The sequence below is a fragment of the Dermacentor andersoni genome, chromosome 3, assembly GCF_023375885.2.
Source record: "Dermacentor andersoni chromosome 3, qqDerAnde1_hic_scaffold, whole genome shotgun sequence".
Lineage (NCBI taxonomy): Eukaryota > Metazoa > Arthropoda > Arachnida > Ixodida > Ixodidae > Dermacentor > Dermacentor andersoni.
The window spans coordinates 102,350,519-102,369,738 of NC_092816.1; the positions used below are offsets into that span (position 1 = coordinate 102,350,519).

Here is a 19,220-nt window from a genome sequence, read left to right on the forward strand (position 1 = left end):
TAGATAGATAGATAGATAGATAGATAGAATTCAAAGAATGCTAATCGCATTAACATTTTCTAATGGATAGTCTAGTCAAAATCGGCCAAGGCACGGAATACTGAGTCAAAGTGCGAGAGTGCTGCAAAGGTAGGTAATGGAATGAGCTCGCCACGAAATTATTTATTACAACACACGCACCACTGCTCATAACATTTGGAGTTATGCCGAATGTGAACAATACTACCGCTCAGGCGTGATCGTGGGCAAAGACAAGGTGTTCTGCGCCATGGTGCGTCACTTTCAATCCTATCTTTGCATTTGCTTCATTTATCTGTGGTTTATTTGTTGCAAAATACTGAAGGCGAATGCATGGCCGAAGCAAGAGTGAAATCGTATTCTTATACAATTAAAAGAGTAAGAAGATACACTTTTCACAACACAGAGGTAGAAAGCAAAAAAAAAGATACATAAGAAACCTACATAAACACATTTTTAGCAGCTAAATAGACATTCTACTGCACCACTAAAATATTGTGAGGTAAAAAGAGCTGGCGGTAACGTATTCCAATCATGCACTGTTGAAGAAAAAAAACTGTCTTTAAAACTGTTAGTCTTGGCAAGAATTCGAGCAAGCGAATGCCCATGAACGTTACGAATCCTTCTCACTGGAGGAGGCTTAATGCACTGTCGAAGCTTGCGTTTATTTTTCCCTGATGGGCTATTATAAATAAATGTGAATCGAGCACTCTTTCTGTGGGCTTCAGTATTTGAACGTTGTGCAAGTTCATTAACTGTGACCGGCAGTCTTCTCTTCTATCGTTGCTGAATGTAAATCTAACAGCATTTCTAGTGACTTCTACAAGCTGCATAATGTCCTTTTTCGTGTACGGGTCCCACAGTGGTGAAGCGTACTCGAGTAAAGGCCGTACACAAGTATCATAAGCACAATTTCTTGAGGTGCGTCGCGGCAATTTTTAGTTTTCTTCATGAAACTCGTATAGAATACATTTGAGGATACACTATAGCGAGGTTACGGTAGAACGTGAAGACCACGCACAGATTGTAGTGCGTTCCCATGACAATGTTTAAGCAATGGTATGGGCATGCGGCCATATTTAAGCACATTGCTGGTGTAACAATTACTTTTTAGCTGCTCGAATACCTGACAGCGCCAGATATCCGCTGGGATTTGGTAATAATTCCTCAGGGCAAAGGAAATTTCAAGTTCCCGCGGCCAACGACTTCAAGCACCCTAAGTCTCCCCTGAAAAATTGGTCGGAAGCACAATCGATGTGGCAGCCCAGTAAGGCGTTCCCCACGCTCAAACATTGAATTGAATTCCTATATTTATTTCTTGAATACAGTCTAAGAAATGTGCAGGAGCTGAAAGCACACATTGCCTGACAGAGGCACTTGTAGCTGTAACATATATGTATATATCCGTACGTATAAATCCTAAAACACAAGCTTTGCTAAGTCGCCGCACGTGTTTCCTGTCCGTTTGATACTCTTTGGATTGAAACTTCCTGTATTATGCTTATCCTAACACACTCTGAGTCACGTGCTAACACTTAGATGAACCGTTGCTGTTCTCTAGAATCAATGCGTGGTGTCTAATTTGTGAGGTCAATGAGAGAGATGAAAAACTTTAATCTTGGGAGATGTACAGGAGTCGGCCGGGAAAGCTGGTGTCTAGCTTGTTACTCCGCAGCTCGGAGTAAAGTGTTACGAAGAGGCTATAAAAGCAAGAGATGAAAATAAAGTGACGATAATAATCGACCGTGAATGCAAGAACTCAGCTAAACGTACGGAACAGGCAACATGTACAGTGCTTACATATGCGCGACCGGTGCCGTCTGGGGAAGCAATGCTTGCGCATGCCATATTATGAAAGAGGGGAAGGGCCAGACGAAGAGCAGAGGATGATGACGACAGTTTTTGGCACGGTGTACAGCAGGAGTCAATACGTAGGCGATACAAGGAAATAACCGTCACAGAAATGCAAGGGGAACACGAATACATGTAACAAACACCGTTACGTGCCAGAACACGAAGGCCGAGGGTATGCACGAGGGTTTTATGTTCACCACCGCGAATAGCAAGACTGCCCTCACTCAGCCCCTCCCATCTTGATTTGTTTTTATTACTCGCCCTTCCGTATTCGGTCGACATTCAGACCTATCGGTCGCTTTTTGATGCGTCTTTACAGGCTGAGCCCGAATGATCATGCACCTCGTGGGAAGTACAAAAGTCCAAACGTAGTTCAGCATTCGTGCGCCAAAGGCAAAGGTATGTTGTAGTGTTCCACCATACATATCTATTCCATTGCTTCACGCAATGCAGTTCTTTGAAAAGTGCCATGTTCTCTTCCTGAGAAATTTAAGCTAGCGGCCACGAAGAGTGCTGTTTACATAGTCTGTTTTTTTTTTATTTTTTTTTATCTTCTCGCTTCAAAGCGCTATTATTGTTTGACTACCTGCGAATGTCTCGCCCCATCTTGCATACGGTCTTTGTAAGGAATGTTTCTGCAACGATGGATCACTTTTCACAGCGCTCGTCCCGTCGTTTCCCTTTTGCATGTGTTCTGTTTTTCGCGATGTTTTTGGCTGCGTACGACGTGTCTCAAATGTCGAGACATAAATGTCTGTGTTACATGTTACACGTTTATTAGCCTGTAACATTTGTGTGTAATAGGTTTGCTTGTTTGTTATTAATCTACATGCGCTTAATAATGATACTTCGCTTTCTTCCCCTCCTCGTTCTTTCCGTAGTTTTTGTATAATTGGTGGGTTTTTACAATCACTATTTCTCTATATATCCCCTCAGGCAGTGCCCTTTTGTACATTTAAGGTATTTTGGAACAAACAAACAACAAATGAACGAACGAATGAATGAATAAATAAGTAAATAAATAAACTAATAAATAAAGTAATAAATAATCCTAAGTTGCGAAGTTCACACTTGAATACGGACTTCCTTTTATCAGGTCTCTTTTGGTGCTTCTTGGTAACCGTGTTCAATTACTGTTGCATGTCAGTCATTTTCTCCTTAAAGGCCCGAAGGCACTGTACAAGATAAAGGACAGGGGGGGGGGGGGGGGGAGGGAATCGCCAATGTGAGGATGGCGGCAACGTATAAAAGTACAAATGGAATACAAAGATACCCATTTGATAGGAAAGCAAGACGTCATTCTGAAGTATTTGGGTGAGCAATTACGAAGAACGTCAAACAATACAAAAAGCAACATGGTAGCACGCTCAAAATAATGTTTCACTCGGTTGAACATATTTCTGTCCATTTTAGAATGGTCCACAGTTTATACTCTGTATATTTGGGAACGGAGTTGCCATTGTACCTAGCTACTCTTGCAAAATTTGTGAGAACAGTCAGGTGAATACAGCTCTGCCTTAGAAGAAATATGAAGTCCATCAACATGTGCTCGTTTCAAGGTTCTTAATCTTCTAAATTTGATTTAGACGCCCAAAGCACTGTAAAGTTTTCGGCAAAAGGTGCGCTTTCAAGTTTGACTCGACATTAGAAAGGCCCTTAAATGGGAAAATGGGAGTGTATCGATTCCATAGAAGTAATACACAAAGCAAAAGGGGGATGGGAGGAGGGCAAGAGGAAAATGTATTGAAAGGACAGTATAACAATTAGCACATTCAACAAAGCAGAGCACATAACATTTTATTAGCCAAGCAAATGCACTACCGAATTACTGGAGTAGTTCTTGTTCGGCAAGACTAATGCATAGCTATCGGTAGAAGGACGCAAGGGAAATAAATAAATTATCTATTCAAGGAGACAGGAAGAGCGCCTAAATGTCCAGAACTCCTGGCTCCTTCGTCCGCGTACATGTTAATGTGCACTCCATTTCTAACGGCTGTCGGATCACTCTTAAATGAGTTAATTGCTTTCGCGCATGTTTTGTTCAAGGAATAAAAACGCAGATATTTATTTCCTTTCCTCTTCAAGGTATTCGCCGCCCATGTCCTCCATGACGCCGCCAAGACCCGGACGTCGCCGGCCATCTTTGAAGGGGCGGACACTTGCCGCGGCAGTGTTCTTTTTGCTGCCGCCGCTGACTCAAGGCTCACATGTAGAAAGCTTTCAGAACGCTTCGCGCAGCGCTTCTTCAGGAGCGACTGTGTTCGCAACCACGACGATGACCACTAGTGTGGACCAGGTGGATGCGTCCGATTTCCTGCGAGAGCTTCGAGAAACGGTTGGGCGTGGCTTCGCCAGCATGCCGGTCTCCCTGAGGAGGAAGATGCTGGAGGCCGAGGTGCGGCCGGAGTGCAGTGTTGCCCTTCTGAGGTTCATGCGGGCCTTCCTGAACTTCGAGCCGTGGGCACTCAGACGTGAGCGAAATAGCTTGCTTTCCCCCTCGCCTTTCTGTCCTATCATTCTCTCGCTCTTGCACTATTCTCTCGCAGTGGGATGTCACAAAGATTTTTAAAAATGCGATATTGAACAAGGCTGGGTTGCTATGATTGCACAGTGAACGGGCGCTCAGTACAACGAAACTAATAATAGTAATAACAGTTTCATTTCCATCAATACAACGTTGGTGACGAGGATGAGAATGAAAGCTTTTATCCACTCGAGTCTATTACACATGCAGCTGCCATGTTTTCATGTGAAATTATGAAGTCGTTCTCGTTGCATAATTGCTGTATGTTGTCATTGCTCATTATATACTGATTATGCATAGACAAATGTACTCACTGTAATCTACAATGCCCCACGATTTTCGGAACTTTCTTTTGTAGAATATATCCAGAGCAGTGTTTTTATACTCTTGTGGCTTATAATGTTAGAATCCCGCTTGCCTAGAGGGGCAATCAGTGATTTTGTCGCCACCTTTCACAAAAAAACAACAACATTAACGCAGAAAGCATCTTTGATCATTATCCTTGTCATGCTTGCATCTCTGGAAGGTGTGCATGACGAAAATGTGTGTAAACTTGCCATTTCCTAAGCGCTATGCTTAACTTCTATTGTATTTTCTTAGATTCCGCTTTAGCCTAGTGGTTGTCATCCAGTATAGATAGGAGCGGCCTATGTGTACTGAAGTATGACACGTACTTACAAGTGGCTAGACAGACCCCTCTGTCGAATACATGGTGTAGGACACCGCCACCTTGCATAGTGGGCACGTGGTTCGTGACGTTTAGGGTGACGCCACACACTTTCCCCATGTAATGTGGGAACCGCTCTCTGGCCGTATTCGAGAGGTCCTTGTCGGAACCCGCCGCGACGAGCAGTTTCTTTTCTTTCCAGGGGTGCAATTCTGTCACGCATGGGAGCCTTGTAGAATAAGCCCGTTTCTCTTGGTACCTAGAGTGTCACCGAGCGCTCCAAACACCAAGCAGCGTTGTTTATTTCAGGCGCACACACTGGCATCGGCAAACGAAACAAGGAGAGTGACTACACTATCTCCGGAAACGGTCCATATTTTTTCGAGACAAAATCGCAGCCTCATTGAGCGTTACCTTGCTTTCACCTGAAATCCGACAAGGCAACGACAGGCGTCGCATAAAACAAAAAAGTCGTAGTTTCGCCCAAAAGGTGAAGTATCAATTGCGTTACCAAATTAGGTGACAGTTATACGAAGTAATACGAAGTTATACGAAGTTTTATCGGCCGTATATACTTGTACACATCGACATCCTAACTAAATTAAGAAGTTTTGTGTCACGTGCGCACGAGCAAACAATAACACATTTCACTCGATGACCACGGAAACTCGTTGTCAGAACGCTGCAGTGAGTAATCGCGGCTGCAGTAGCGAGCGAAGTAACTTTCGTGCGGTGCATCGCTTCAACGCAAGAGCAGCGAGAACATAGCGCGCACAATGACCATGAGTCGTCTGCAGATACCTTTCAAGAAATGGCGCGTGCAAAAGCGCGCGGCCGGGCAAAGAAGGCCCTCCCCTCCCTCCTGCGCTACTCCGCCCCCGCTTCACGCTCACGTATCACGCTTGCATATGGCGAGCGTGATTTCGCCGTGATCGTCAGTTCCTGTTGCGTGGAGCCGCGAAATGCGCATTTGCTGCCGGAGCGAAACACCGCCCCCTCTCCCTCGCCCCATTCTCGCACGGCCTCTCGCGCGACGGAAAACGGCGCGTTTGCTCTCCGCTTTCTCCTTCGCGCGCACCAGATTGAGTCGCGAGCGTAGGTTTGGCAATATCGATGAATTACTAATCGATTAAATGTATCCTGCAAAACGCTCAATCTTCAGTGGATGTCTTCGTTTCATTTAATCTGCTTAATTGATTAGACCTGTCCGCTTAATAGTTTGACAGGAGTCGCGCGAAAATTTTGAAATCGTACTGGAGTGGCGGCGCATGAACAGTGACTGTGTGGCTGTGTGCTAACGACTGCGGACTGTTATTCCGAGTATCATAGTGGCTGTGAGTGCTTACCCTCTCCCACACCACGCACGGCACCACGCCGCCCGAAGCCGGAGGCTTGAAATTCACCTCGCGATCCAAGGCACACTATAGCGAACCAAGTCGTTGATCGTCGTGCCACTCACAGTCCACAAAAGACGTCACACAGCATGCGCGCTGGTTTGGAGTATGTATGTTTATATGGCGATGGAGTTCATGTCGATACCAGCAAATATATAGCGTCCGAGCATATATTCTTGCATGTTGCAGTTGTGTGACTATTCAAATAAGGTTTCCGTTTGACTCAAGTATACCAGCCAATTGACTTTACTTTGCTCTGTAAAAAAAAGCATTTAAAATCCTAAACCAGCAGTTTTCTTTTCCCTTGTGCATATTAGAGACCGACGGAAAATAAGCGCACTGGAAAACGCACCCAACAGCCGAGAAAAGACACAGGACACGCATATTGTAATTGTTTGCATATTTCAGTAGGACATTACGTCTCACTTTTGTCATTTTTCTTATTGTTTAACTGTAGTGTACAAGCAATCACTAGTGCCATGCATCTTATTTAATTCTGCAATAAGTGCCATGTTATAATATGTATTGTTCATGTGTTCAAAAGCCACTAGTGTAAACTATACTATGATTTATTCTTTAACAATTCAAAGATTATAGTTTATCAAGCGTTTATACACTTGTGTTTCAAGCTTGGTTCCACCACTCAAACATTAAAATAGAGCCCTTCAACTGTAGATAACTGTCTTGCAACTTTTTAAAATGGCCCGGCACGTATCTTGATTAATCCATTATTTGATGAAAGACACTGCGTCGGAAACGATTAATGCATTAAAGGCTCGAATGCTGAATGATTATTTGTTAATTGAATAGAAAAAAAAAATTATCGAACATCGGTACGCGTAGGTCGGCTTCCTTCGCGTGCTTTCTTTCACTCGCGCGTACAGTATACGACGCGCGGTGATGGCGCTGCCACCCTCAGTCTTTATACGGAACATCAAGTCAATGGCGACGCGAAAATGCGCCTCGAGTGTCCATGTAAATGCTATCGCAATAAAAAGAAAATATTGGGTTAACGACGCCATAAGACCACCCATGGCCAAGCCGCATGCTCGGGCCATGCGCTATATACAACGAACCGATCTATAATCAGTGCTTCGGATGCTCGAGCATTCCGAAGGCAGCCGTTGGACCACTCGAGAAATGTTATGCCCCCGTACTGTGTTCTGCCCTTACTAATCAAAATTATTTAATGCTGGGGCGCAAAACACGTCGAACGAAACTAGGTGGACGTGCAATGCATCTACAGCTAACAATGGACAACTTGTAAAAGTATTCTGCGCGGAAAGTACTTTACAGCCAAAAGTGATTATCTGGGCGTTTGGCCATTTTCTCAGTTACGGAATGAGCCTTCGGAGAGTGACACCAATGCGCTTGTTTCTTTTTCTTTTTGCCTTCGTTTTTACCTTGGGATAGCATAAGCGACTGACAAATGTTACTAGCGCACGTTGTAGGCCCCATTATCTCCGAGTCATGAAACGCAAGCGACTCAGCCCTATTCGGCAAGCCCCGAAACAGTTATATATCACCTACAGCATTCGAAAGGCTGCGCCTTTCCCAACCGAATTCTGTAGTGCGGCCGCTGCACTGTAGAGGGCGCGAACTATTTTGCAAGTTGTGTAATTTAATGCCTGTTGACGTCGTCGCTTACGCATGTTTCTTAAAGGCCCCCTCACCAGGCCTCATAGCAAATTTCGGTTATACGCTGGTAGTTGTTACGTGTCCTCTAGGGAGTGTTCTGGCGCAAAGATTTTACAAATCGGCTCATAAATAGCCGATAGAAACATTTCAGTGCCGCGATCCCGTGCTTTCAGCAGGCGGGCTCCACTGCCAAACCAGACGCTCTCTCAACTCGCCCCGTCTAGCCTTCGGAAGCGAAATTCCTTCCCAGCGTTCTCCCGTACCGGCCGTTGACGCTTCGCCGTGCTCCCTGATGGGCTGCAGAAAATTAAGCGTCCCTTTCCTCCTTAATAATCACCATTTACCGGCCCTCGAGGAACGCGTGCCGCGTGCGTCACAGGCCTCGCCTTCTTATTTTTTTTTTCTCCTCGGTCTTTTTCTTTTTCCTGCGCTACGCACTTCCGCTGACCGCGCCGCGCGCGAGCTCTTCTCTCGTTCGCGCAGCGCACGATTTTGCGCGCTGTGCACAAGGAAACATGACTAGCGGTATAATTCAGTGCTACACGAATACTGAGGCAGAACAAACGGATCGCTGAGCGTGATCACGCGCTGGAACACGGTAAAAAACGGCATAGTTTCGGTACCAGCGCACGTGACCGCACGATTATGGGAACAAGCAGACGAAGCGGAAGTACATCTCTCGTGCTTGGGTGCGAAGTAAAAAAAAAACAAAAAAAAAAAAACACGCAGACATTCAGTTTGTGTGTTTTATTACTTCTCTAAACTTCAATTCGTCAATTCAAGCAACAGATCGCACAGATAACCGATGTTGTCTTGAATAATTCTAGAAGTCACGTATCACCACGAGCGACGTCGCACTGCGCATACGATTACGTAGGCGAGGGTGTACGATTACGCGCCTCTCCGGGCGGATTCGCCGCGAGTGAAGAGGGAGACGGCGGTCAGATTGAAATTTCAGGCCTTTTCCGCGGCGCGTAGCGATGTATTTCTTTGCAAACACGATCATTGGCACGCATTGTACGCTCTGCGCTTGTCAGCTCAAGATGGCCAGACCTGGTGAGGGGCCCTGTAACTACCCGTTGCTGCTAAACCTCAACCTAACATTACATAAAGAAGGTTACAGTCGTGAAAATAATGTTTAGAAATACACAACTGATCTCCATGGCTGATTGTTGGCTCAAATGCGCTCTGGATACGTCGTAGACCACAGCGGCAACGAAAACTCTGGTGAAGCCAAGGTTAAATCGCTTCAGTGCGTCTCACAGAACCATCTCCATCGTGGAAGGCGCCATGCCATAAGTAGAGCGGCGAACTTCAAAACAAGTACTAGCAACTGCCACCGAGCATGCGCCTAACATCAACACAATCTGTTCATGAACCCATCATAAACCTATCGGAAGTCTACCCTTGTCAACCCTTCCACCGAGTCTTTTTCTTTTGTTTCTTTTATTGCGAATGTATTGCCGTGTTACTTCTTTCAATTCGAATTTTTTCTTTGATTGTTTAAAGTCGTACAAAATCAGCAATGGGTATTTTTTTCTTTTTTTCGGTGTTTTGCAAGAAACCACTCTTACACGTGTTTGTATTGCCCCCCCCCTTGTGTAATGCCTTCGGGCCTTCAAGGTGATAATAAATGAAATGAAATGAAATGAACTGTTCGTTCAAGCCAGAGTGGCGACAGCTCATAGATGGCGTCACTGTCTACGCAATACGGCGGCACCTGTGAAATATACGTCCATACGTTCATGGTACTTACGAAATACACTAGTTTTTTTTTTCGCTTTCCTGTAGTAAATAAACATTTTTTTTCTTCTGTAAAACTTCGCACTTTCAATTCGCAGTGTTCTTCACTCAACTCTAACGAAGTACAGCGAGGAATCACTAACTCTCTACGCAGTGTTCGACGCGACCGGAAAGTACCCGACCGGCCTCTTCCAGGGATCTCGTGCTGACCTTGGAGCTTTCGACCAGTGCCTAGAGACGGTGGTGCATGACAGTTACGGAAACGTGCTGACACGTGGCCAGTACTGCAACCTGCTTGTCTACTCCAAGAATGGAACTGCCACAGAGGCTGCGATTCTGGCCGTGCCAGACGTCCTTCACCCGAGGGTGAGTGACGATGGTGTAGCAGCTATGTTGTTGAGATTGAAACACTAGGGTAAATAAAAAATTAAAGGACCCCGATAGCACCCTGAGTTCATAGACAGCGTTTCTTTTTAAAGATTCTGCACACTTTTTTTTATAGATAGCACCTTTAACACAGCACACTTCTAATCCTTGAACTATAGTGCTCGAGGAGGCGGGCATTGTTTGCAAATCGAAATGCATAATTGTGCAATTAACGAAATTTCAATCGTTCATTTTTTAACTCCTTCATGATAAATATTGTAATGTACGAATTGCAGCCGGCCTCATTGCGTGGCGTGCCCGCTGGGAAGTAATTCATTAGATGGCAGCGGTTTCAATGTAAGGGTCGTCAAACTAGCAGTAAAGGGTGCTGTTTTTCCAAGCGCCATTTGAATCAACTGCCGTTTTATGCATCTAATTACAAAAAATTACCGACGATTACGTTACTTCCTAATGCGAAATTTGAGCGCAGCAAATAAGCTGTTTCACCTTTTCGATAGATTGAGGCAAAGAAATCGAGCAACACATGTATGCGCTATCACAGAATTTTTTTTTTTATTTTTCACACGTATTCCTTTAACAAAGACTCCACTAACAGTTCTTGACAGTCATGAAGGAAGCTTTGTGGTCGGAGAAATAGACTGATATATGTTCGACTTGGTACACCAATGCTTGATTCTCAAAGACGAGATCTATACAAGTGCCTCGCGAGGTTGTCACAGCCGTGGGACGCGTTACGAGCGAGATGAACGGGATGTTCTCCCGCATAAGTGTTAGGAAATTGCTGTTTGTCTTTATGTCAACATTAAAGTCCCCCACTACTAACATCGGTGTGGATCGATGGACGGTTAATGCGAGTTGCAGGAAGTGCACGACGTCTTTCGTGAGTGCGGTAGGGGCGAAGTAGGCAGCTACTACCAGCAAGATAATTTCGCAGTGGCGAACGGCAGCGGCAATTTCGGCTCGGGCGGTGCACATATACAGATCCGCCGCCACCGATCTGGCTCTCTGATTGCCACCGCACAGGGCGAACGGCAGCGGCAATTTCGGCTCGGGCGGTGCACATATACACATCCGCCGCCACCGATCTGGCTCTCTGATTGCCACCGCACAGGGGTTGCATTGGAGGAGGAGCGAAGAAAGGAATTAAGTTCGAGCCGGCGCTTTGACAACCGGAGACTCGCAGGAAGAGGGGGGAGGAGGGCGGCGTGTACACCCAGCGGCAAACGATGGGGGCAGAAGCGCGCGCAGCAAGCGGACAACACGATAAACGGAGGAGGGAAGAGATAGCAGCGACTGACTGATGCCGCTGACGCCGATAGTGAGTCAACCCCAGCTGCGGAGTTGGTTTCAGGGACAACGCCGCCGATGCCGACACAAACAATATGATACCCTCGCTTCCGCAGCGCTAAGAACCAGGTCTAGCCGTGGGAAGGTGGGCACGTATTCGTCGACGTGCCGGGGCCTACGTGAAATAACCGGCGCGTCGGCAACTGAAGAGCACCCTATCCGCCACACAAGAACAGGGGGGGGGGGGGACCCTTTCCTCCTCTTTCTGCATGGCGGCGACGGTGTTCTATGCAGTCACGTTATCTTGACTCTCTAGCGGCGTCAGCGGCATCCAGCGGTATCAGTCGGTCGCTGCTAGCGCTGGGGGGATGAAAGGGGGGCGGAGCTGGTTACGAGGCCGACGACAACGCCGACGACGACGCGAAACCCAGGAACGGACGCCAAAGAGCTGCGCTCTAAAATATCTCAAATACCAATGTATTTCGTCGCCCACTATGCGTGTGGGTAACTCGAAGCGGTTGCCATCCTGAGAATTAGTTGCAAGTGGATACGCCTTGTGAACATGACGGCTACAATGCGCAAATTTCTCTAGGTGAAGTAATTAGTTATATGGCTAATTAGTAAAATTTGTTAAATTAATTATGTAATTATATTTCTTGTGAAAATAATGTACAATTTATTGGGGTTAGCCATCCAAAAAATTACAAGTTCTGCCATTTACGACACGCGATTTTTTAAAATTGCTAGCATTGAAGAAAAAAAAAAAGAAAGACTGGTATAGTGGCAGCCATGTACCAATCTACAGCTGACATAGAGCCGCCAAAGCCTCTAGAACTGAATATGCATTAGCAAAGTCACAGACTTTTTATTATGTCTTTCTACCTATGTATTCTGTCTTTTTATAGATAATTTTCCGTGAGCGCACTTGCATTTAGGCATACGAACTTGAGCAACGAGTATTAACAAAGAGCAGGACGAAACTTGCAAGTGCAAATACTGACAAGCAACGACCTGTTTCTGCATCACACAAGATTTTTCAGATTTACCTGTTGCTAATTTTACATGCTTCAAGAAATTGTTTGCATAAACACGCTTTAAATAAACATCCCTCTTGCCTCATTTCACCATCACAATATCTGCAAGGGGAGATATAGAGAGATCTATGTGCTATACATTTTCTCATACATAAATATTTTTCGTAAAATTTAAAGCAACATTCGTAAAACCGTAAAACGGGCCTAAATTTGTAATCATTCCTTAAACATTGGGAGACTTGGCAGGTATTGTTTTAGCAAAGAGAACAGGAGCCACTGTAGTTTCTCGCCCGCCTTGCCTAGCCTACCTGGGGGCGCACTCTCCTCCATGCCGAATGCTTCTCAGGAAGATACGTGGCCACGACACCAGTATTGAACGTCACATTGACTCTCTCTTATTTTCAATTTTAATTCCGTTTCTTCTTTCTTAGTCGTTTTCCTAAAGTTCTCGCTTTAGATAATGGTTACACTTCTTTCCCAAATAATAAATAAAAAAGAGGTTCCATAGTGATGACTGTATTGGGGCCTCCTGTCAAGGTTAAATGATGGAAGGAGCAACCATAGAATAGAAAATTTAAAAGAACCAAAGCACCATAATACTGTTATTTAGACAGTATAACAAAGGAAGGAGGAAACAAGTTAAGCCCATTTGTTCACGAAGGAAAAAAAAAGAAGTCATACAGCAATAAAAACAAAATACAAATATGAATGTATGAAGCATAACAAGAAGCATATCAAGAAAATAACAAGATCAGAGTACATATATGCACTTTGGTATAAGGATACCTCAAACGATGAAAAAAATGAAGAAAAGAAAGACAGAAATTTCACAGATCACACGGGCTTTGGGAATCTAGTATGTTAGGCGAAGCGTCTTGTATGTTCCTGGCTATCCAGCATTGCTTGGGGTTCCGCAAAACCACACCATTACTGCTAGTGCTCATCTGGCCCTTAAATTTCGCTGCTAACATTTTGCGCATGTGCAGCAGTCGTGATGAGTAGCTGTGTTCGTGTGGGTTTGTTTGTGTGTGACCACGGGACGCTGGCCGTTCGATGCTAGCCTATCTATACGCTGATGTAGTGCACGAGCCTAAGCGAAACAAACGTGAAATGTGACGTCATAAGCCAGGATGTGCTATACATTCACACGTAAATATTCCTATTTTATGTTATATATGGTAAAACGACGATGGTATTTGTACTTCGACAAAAAATTTTTCGAACTTGATTAATTGTGCAATGCCGCACAGTTTGTACGTAGCGTGAATTTCTACGAGCCAGATGCTGGGCAAAGCGGGCAAGTCCCGGCGATAGTTCGATCTAAGACGGTGGTGCATCAACGCGCGAGTGGTCACTAGGAAAGAAGACCAGTGGCATGGTGTACACATACCGTGTGATTCAAAGAGTTGGTTGGTTTTGGAAGGACGGAAGCATGCGTGCGATCTTGGCCTAATGCACTTCCCTAATGTTAACAACGCTTTCAATACAATATTACCTTCCGAGTCGGGGGCCTACATCTGCGATACGCACCGTCATTCACCAGGCGGGGAAACCGGAATTGCTGTCTTTGTTGGCTGACCTCGCAAACTTAAAGTCCTATTAGTACTGTCCAGCCAGATCTGAGCAGGAACCTCATCCATTTGTATGACTAATTTCTGATTGAATATTACATTCGCTCGAAGTAGGAAATAAAGGAGAAAAAAATTCATAGTGGCCTGATGGCTACACAACCCTGTTATAGAACAGCAGAGGTTCCCTTCTGACATCCTTCACACATTACATTTAATAAAGGAAAGACTTCGCTTTCTGAATTGGCAGATTTGACAACAGGCGATGAACTAAAAGCATGAACTGGCGATGAACTGAAGGATGAGGAAGAGGAGCAGGGCACATTCAGCAGCGTTGGAGGCGTCACTTAATACGTCACCTCTAAATGATGCACGAGAGGGGGCCGATGGAAAACCATCGGCGTTCTTCCACGCCTAACGAAAGGATTAGATATATTTTAGCTCTGATTATATAGATTCGTTCAGACCAATGCATGCGCCATGGTGCGGTTTGCACACACAGCTGCTCAGCAGGTATGCGAACTTGTGTGCCACAACCTTTAAGCCAGCAGCGGAAGCCAGAATGCTGTCTTGCCTCCAGCTGAGCCGATTGAGCGCATGACGCAGCCAAAGGCGCTTGCGTCTCTAGAGACCTTCGACTGGGAATTCCAGATTCCGTTACTTGGGCTGGCAACGTTGTCCAGATAAACAAAGATGGCTGCGATATCCAAGTTCAAGGAAGCCAAAATGGCGGCTTTTGCGCTCCGTGCTGTGCTCACGTTCTTCTTTTGTGGCATCGATCGAGATGTTTATTCGAAGCCTAAAGGGTCCTTGCTGCCGATCACCTCATTCTGATTGGCCTGAGGGATTTAATCGACGAAGCCGCGGAAATGGTAGCGCTGTGCGTGCAAACGTTCGGGCTACCCATCGATCTGCGTCAGATGTTTGTAAAAACAAGTGTATTTGATTGCGAGTTACAGTATAAAAAAAAAAAAGGAAGTGCTTGGGCGTAGCGAGCTCCTCCGAAGTGTACAAGCACTCGTTAGAGGCGTTGCTCCCCCATTACAGGTACTTTACTTGACTCGTAGGCAACTCCGCATGGGGACTCGTACTGTAGTGTATCACGCATAGAATCTCACAACATGTAGGCAGTAACGTCTGCCGTGCTTTTAGAGGATTAATACGGATGTTGTGCTAAATATGATATTGTGATAAAGGGGATAAAAAATTTAATGCTACCTAGTCATTGTGTCTGGAGATACAAACAAACTAGAGTTCCATGTGCGAGTTGGTGTGCACCTTTCTTTTTATGATAGTTAGCTATTACGCGTGATGAGACTGTCTTGGCCCCATGACTAGCCGCCCTTGTTCGTACTTGCAGTACGCAGTGTTCAAGATAGGGCCCGGGCTCGGGAACACAGCAGGCACCTGCCACCCGCATGAATTCTCAAACATCGGCGAAACGCGAGAAATGAATAACAACCAGTCGGAGCAAGTTGAGTTTCTTTCAACACGCTTCCAAAATTTAGCGATGGCTTTCTTTTCGCTAAAGTCACTTGTATTGCTGTAAATCCATGAGTTGGAAACGAATTGACACTATACTAACAGAATTTAGCCGTGTGCACATGTCGGAAACCAACCTATAGCGGCGCTGTGTGCTGTTTGGCGTTGCCCCGAAATTTCTTGCGAGCATTTAAACTGACAACTGACCGCGCGGAATAAAAACAAATGAGCGTCTTGTGTTTGCATAGCTAAGCGAAAGCATACTATATATGAAAATAATATCTCGCCTCGTGGTATACGTAACCTGTGTCGTGATCACCTTGAGGCCTTCCGAAGTAGTTATCATTCCTGCTACCGTGCCTGCAGGCAAAGTACATTAGCAAGAATATTCCTCCTGCTTATCAATCATCAGTAATAGTTATGCTATGGCGGAAATTTTAAGCAAGCAGTGGTCTACTCACCGGGAAGAAAGAAGTCATTGCGATTGAAGAGTTTGCACCAACCAGCGCAATGTCCGTCACCTTTCCCTATGCGGAAGTTTCTTCTCCTAGTCGCTGTCTAATGCGCGTCTTCCACTTCCTTTGGTAAAATATCAAATAACAAATTGCTCTCGTTTCACCAGAATGAGGCGCATAATGGCACAAATAAATGTCTTTCGAAATACGTCTTCACACATTTTCGGGTTTGTGCGAAGCGTCTTCGAGACTGTTTGAACACTACAGGCATTCAGCACATGGCGTGACAGGAGACCCCCTTTCGCTTGCTCTGAACCTGGATCGGCAGTGTCTCATCGCGGCCGCTAAGTGGCGAGTCCTACCTGGAGTTTCGAATAGCCTTCCATGCGTGGGCTGCATTACGCGTTTTTGTTATTAGAGCAGGACAATGCGAAGTGCAGCGCTAATGGCGATGACCCTCACGAGTGTGTGTGTCTGCGTGCCAGAGAGACAGGGAAGGTGCACGAGGGCTAGAAAAACGAATGTTGCTTTCACTGTGGGATTGCATGCTGTGCGTAATAATATTAGTGCAGAATACATTAGGACATCAGTTTCGCCATAATCACTTTCTTTCATTTACGATTCATTTTTCTTTCATATGACGCATCACAGCTGCCTAGCTGTTGCTAAGCTAAATGCAACTTCCCCATGAACAAATTTCTTACAACTTTTCTTCCTATTTCAGATAAAATATTTCAGCAATTACTTCACTGCCAAAGATTATCCTCTTCTCCGCATGGCGATATGCTTTACAGAGGACTGCAACCAACAAGACTTGCAAGCCTTAGTAAACGTTGGTATGTCATGAACAGAACTTATCTTGCGTTTTTAGATGCACATAGGCTCAAATTTTTTGAATGCGTTATAAAACACCGACCAATCAGGAAACCTGGTCACAACGATATCGAGCTATAGCGAAACTTCGAAACCTTTGTAGCGCGTAAGTCTAAGGTGCACAAAGAAAGGCAGAAGGCCCCACAGTGTGTCAATTGTGGCTGAACTGTTGCACAGAATTTTGAGTGTTATATTTTTTAAGCTGCGTGAGCCCTGTTATTTGCTCATCAATATTGCCCTCTCCTCCCAGCCAGCAAGAACTCGATTTCTTGACCTGATAGACCAACCGACGTGGCGCTGAAACGTGCAGCTTGATTTCTCCTTTAAAAACTTAAATTATGGAATTCTACTTGCCTAAACTGCCCTCTGATTATCAGGCACGCTGTAGTGGGGACTCCGGTTTGATTTGAACCACCTGTGGGTCTTTAACGTGCACCTAAATCTAAGTAAACGAGTGTTTTCTGCATTTCGCCCCCTTCGAAATGCGGCCGCCGTGGCCGGGATTTCAACCCGCGACCACGCGCTTCGCATTCCGACACCCCCACATTAAAGCAACCATGGCGGGTGGATTTTACCCTCATAATTAATGGCCGAAGTGAATTTTATAAGAAGATGGAATCGGCGTGTGTCATTGTCCCTTCTCTGGTTTCTGGCATGTTACACGTTTAATTCTTGAGGAGGAAAGAGGTAATTTCTAAGCTCGCTATAATATGCGTGCCCTATGTGTGCCCTTAGATACGGCGTGCCAAATTACTATCAGTGGTTTGAATCTCGCGATTAATCTACCATATATGGGTATTACATCGAGCGTAATAAAAGGTGTGAATTGTGAATGTGAACTGCTCAACACAAACAGGAATTTTAGATGTGCACAAAAATTGGTGCCTAAATAGCGGCAGCAAAGTTCACCTGCAGTATCCGGATGCTATCGATGTTACTACTAGTGCTGTTATCCAATCTTCTACTCATCAAAAAAACCTCAGTTGATATCACACTGCTACTCACTTTGTTATTCTAAAGAAACAGCTGTATCTGACGATGCTGTGTCAGTAGCCACATTCATGAGACAATTGCTTAAAGCGTTGGCCAAATGTGTGTTGGAAAGCGGCTTACCGTTAAAGCTGTCTTGGCCTTACTGAAATGATCGCTCTACTATTTTGTTCTGTTTGCAGTGAATCTACCTCTAGTACGTCTGAAAGTGTCCGGTTGTGTAACTGCAGACCCTGAGCCGTGGACGAAGGCACAGATTGGCATAGTGTACGTTGATGCATCAGCTCTAAGCATGCTGACCAATAGGCCACACGCAAGCTCAGTCTTGTTTTCGTACTACTGCTACCTTAAGCAGTCGCCTAGGTGCATATGTTTTTTTTTTTTTTGCATGCAGGTGTAGTTCATTCGTTCAATCAATCAATCAATCAATCAATCAATCAATCAATCAATCAATCAATCAATCAATCAATCAATCAATCAATCAATCAATCACTCATCAATGCATCAGTCAACGGACAAATGAATCAACCAAACAATCGATCAAACAATCAATAAATAAACCATGTATGCAATACAGTTATTCCAGCTTTACCCAGTTTTTTCGATTCCCACTTGATTGGGCCGACCTTTTCGCAACGTTTCAGGCTCTTGCGTTCTTGATCAGAGCACTTGACGGAGAGTGCAGCAGGTCCCATGCTTATCAAACCTTAAAGAGCTCCCGATTGAAGGAACACTTCTTACCAACCTCACAACACAGTAGCAACAAGCGTTCATCAGCTGCCTAACGTAGTCGCATATGAATAGTTGGACAAAACACTGCTATTGCGAAAAATATACGTTGATGGAATATTTCGAATGGGCACCGCTTTTGCTGGTGGCATTTTTCGTTATGATAGCCATATGTATGGAAGAGATTCTGTTCCTTCATTTCTTCTTACAAAGCAAACATACTCAATTTAAAATTACCTTTTAATAAAGATTAAACGTGACCACTGCCGGCAACCGGACCTGCATGTTTTTTTGTTTTTTTTATGGTTACTGTAATTTGTTATTACGTGAAATGCTTGACATGTGGGTCAGCGCCACCCTTCAAGAAGAGTAGCAAGTATGCAGCTAAATTACTCCCGTTTTCTTGAACAGTTTTTTTATTTGATCCCTGTCCACTCGAAAATAGTGGAGTTCAGTTATGTTCGTGAAACAACTCGTCATCTTCTTAGTCGCGGAGCCGATTAATGAAAGAGAATGACTATTCCAGCCGAGTCGGAGCGCGACTCGCCTACCCCGTGAGCCGAGATGGCGCTTCAGA

The 19,220-nt window shown here is 44.9% G+C and overlaps 1 protein-coding gene across 1 annotated transcript; it reads left to right on the top strand.

The window, feature by feature from the left end:
* The first annotated feature begins 1,766 nt into the window (after positions 1 to 1,766).
* LOC129387325 (uncharacterized) lies at positions 1,767 to 18,692 on the top strand. The gene is made up of 5 exons (XM_055076247.2): positions 1,767 to 2,271; positions 3,958 to 4,343; positions 9,993 to 10,204; positions 16,776 to 16,887; positions 18,097 to 18,692. The coding sequence occupies exons 2-5, from the start codon at positions 3,971 to 3,973 to the stop codon at positions 18,312 to 18,314; spliced, it is 915 nt and encodes a 304-aa protein (XP_054932222.1). The 5' UTR covers positions 1,767 to 2,271; positions 3,958 to 3,970; the 3' UTR covers positions 18,315 to 18,692.
* The last annotated feature ends 528 nt before the right edge of the window (positions 18,693 to 19,220 follow it).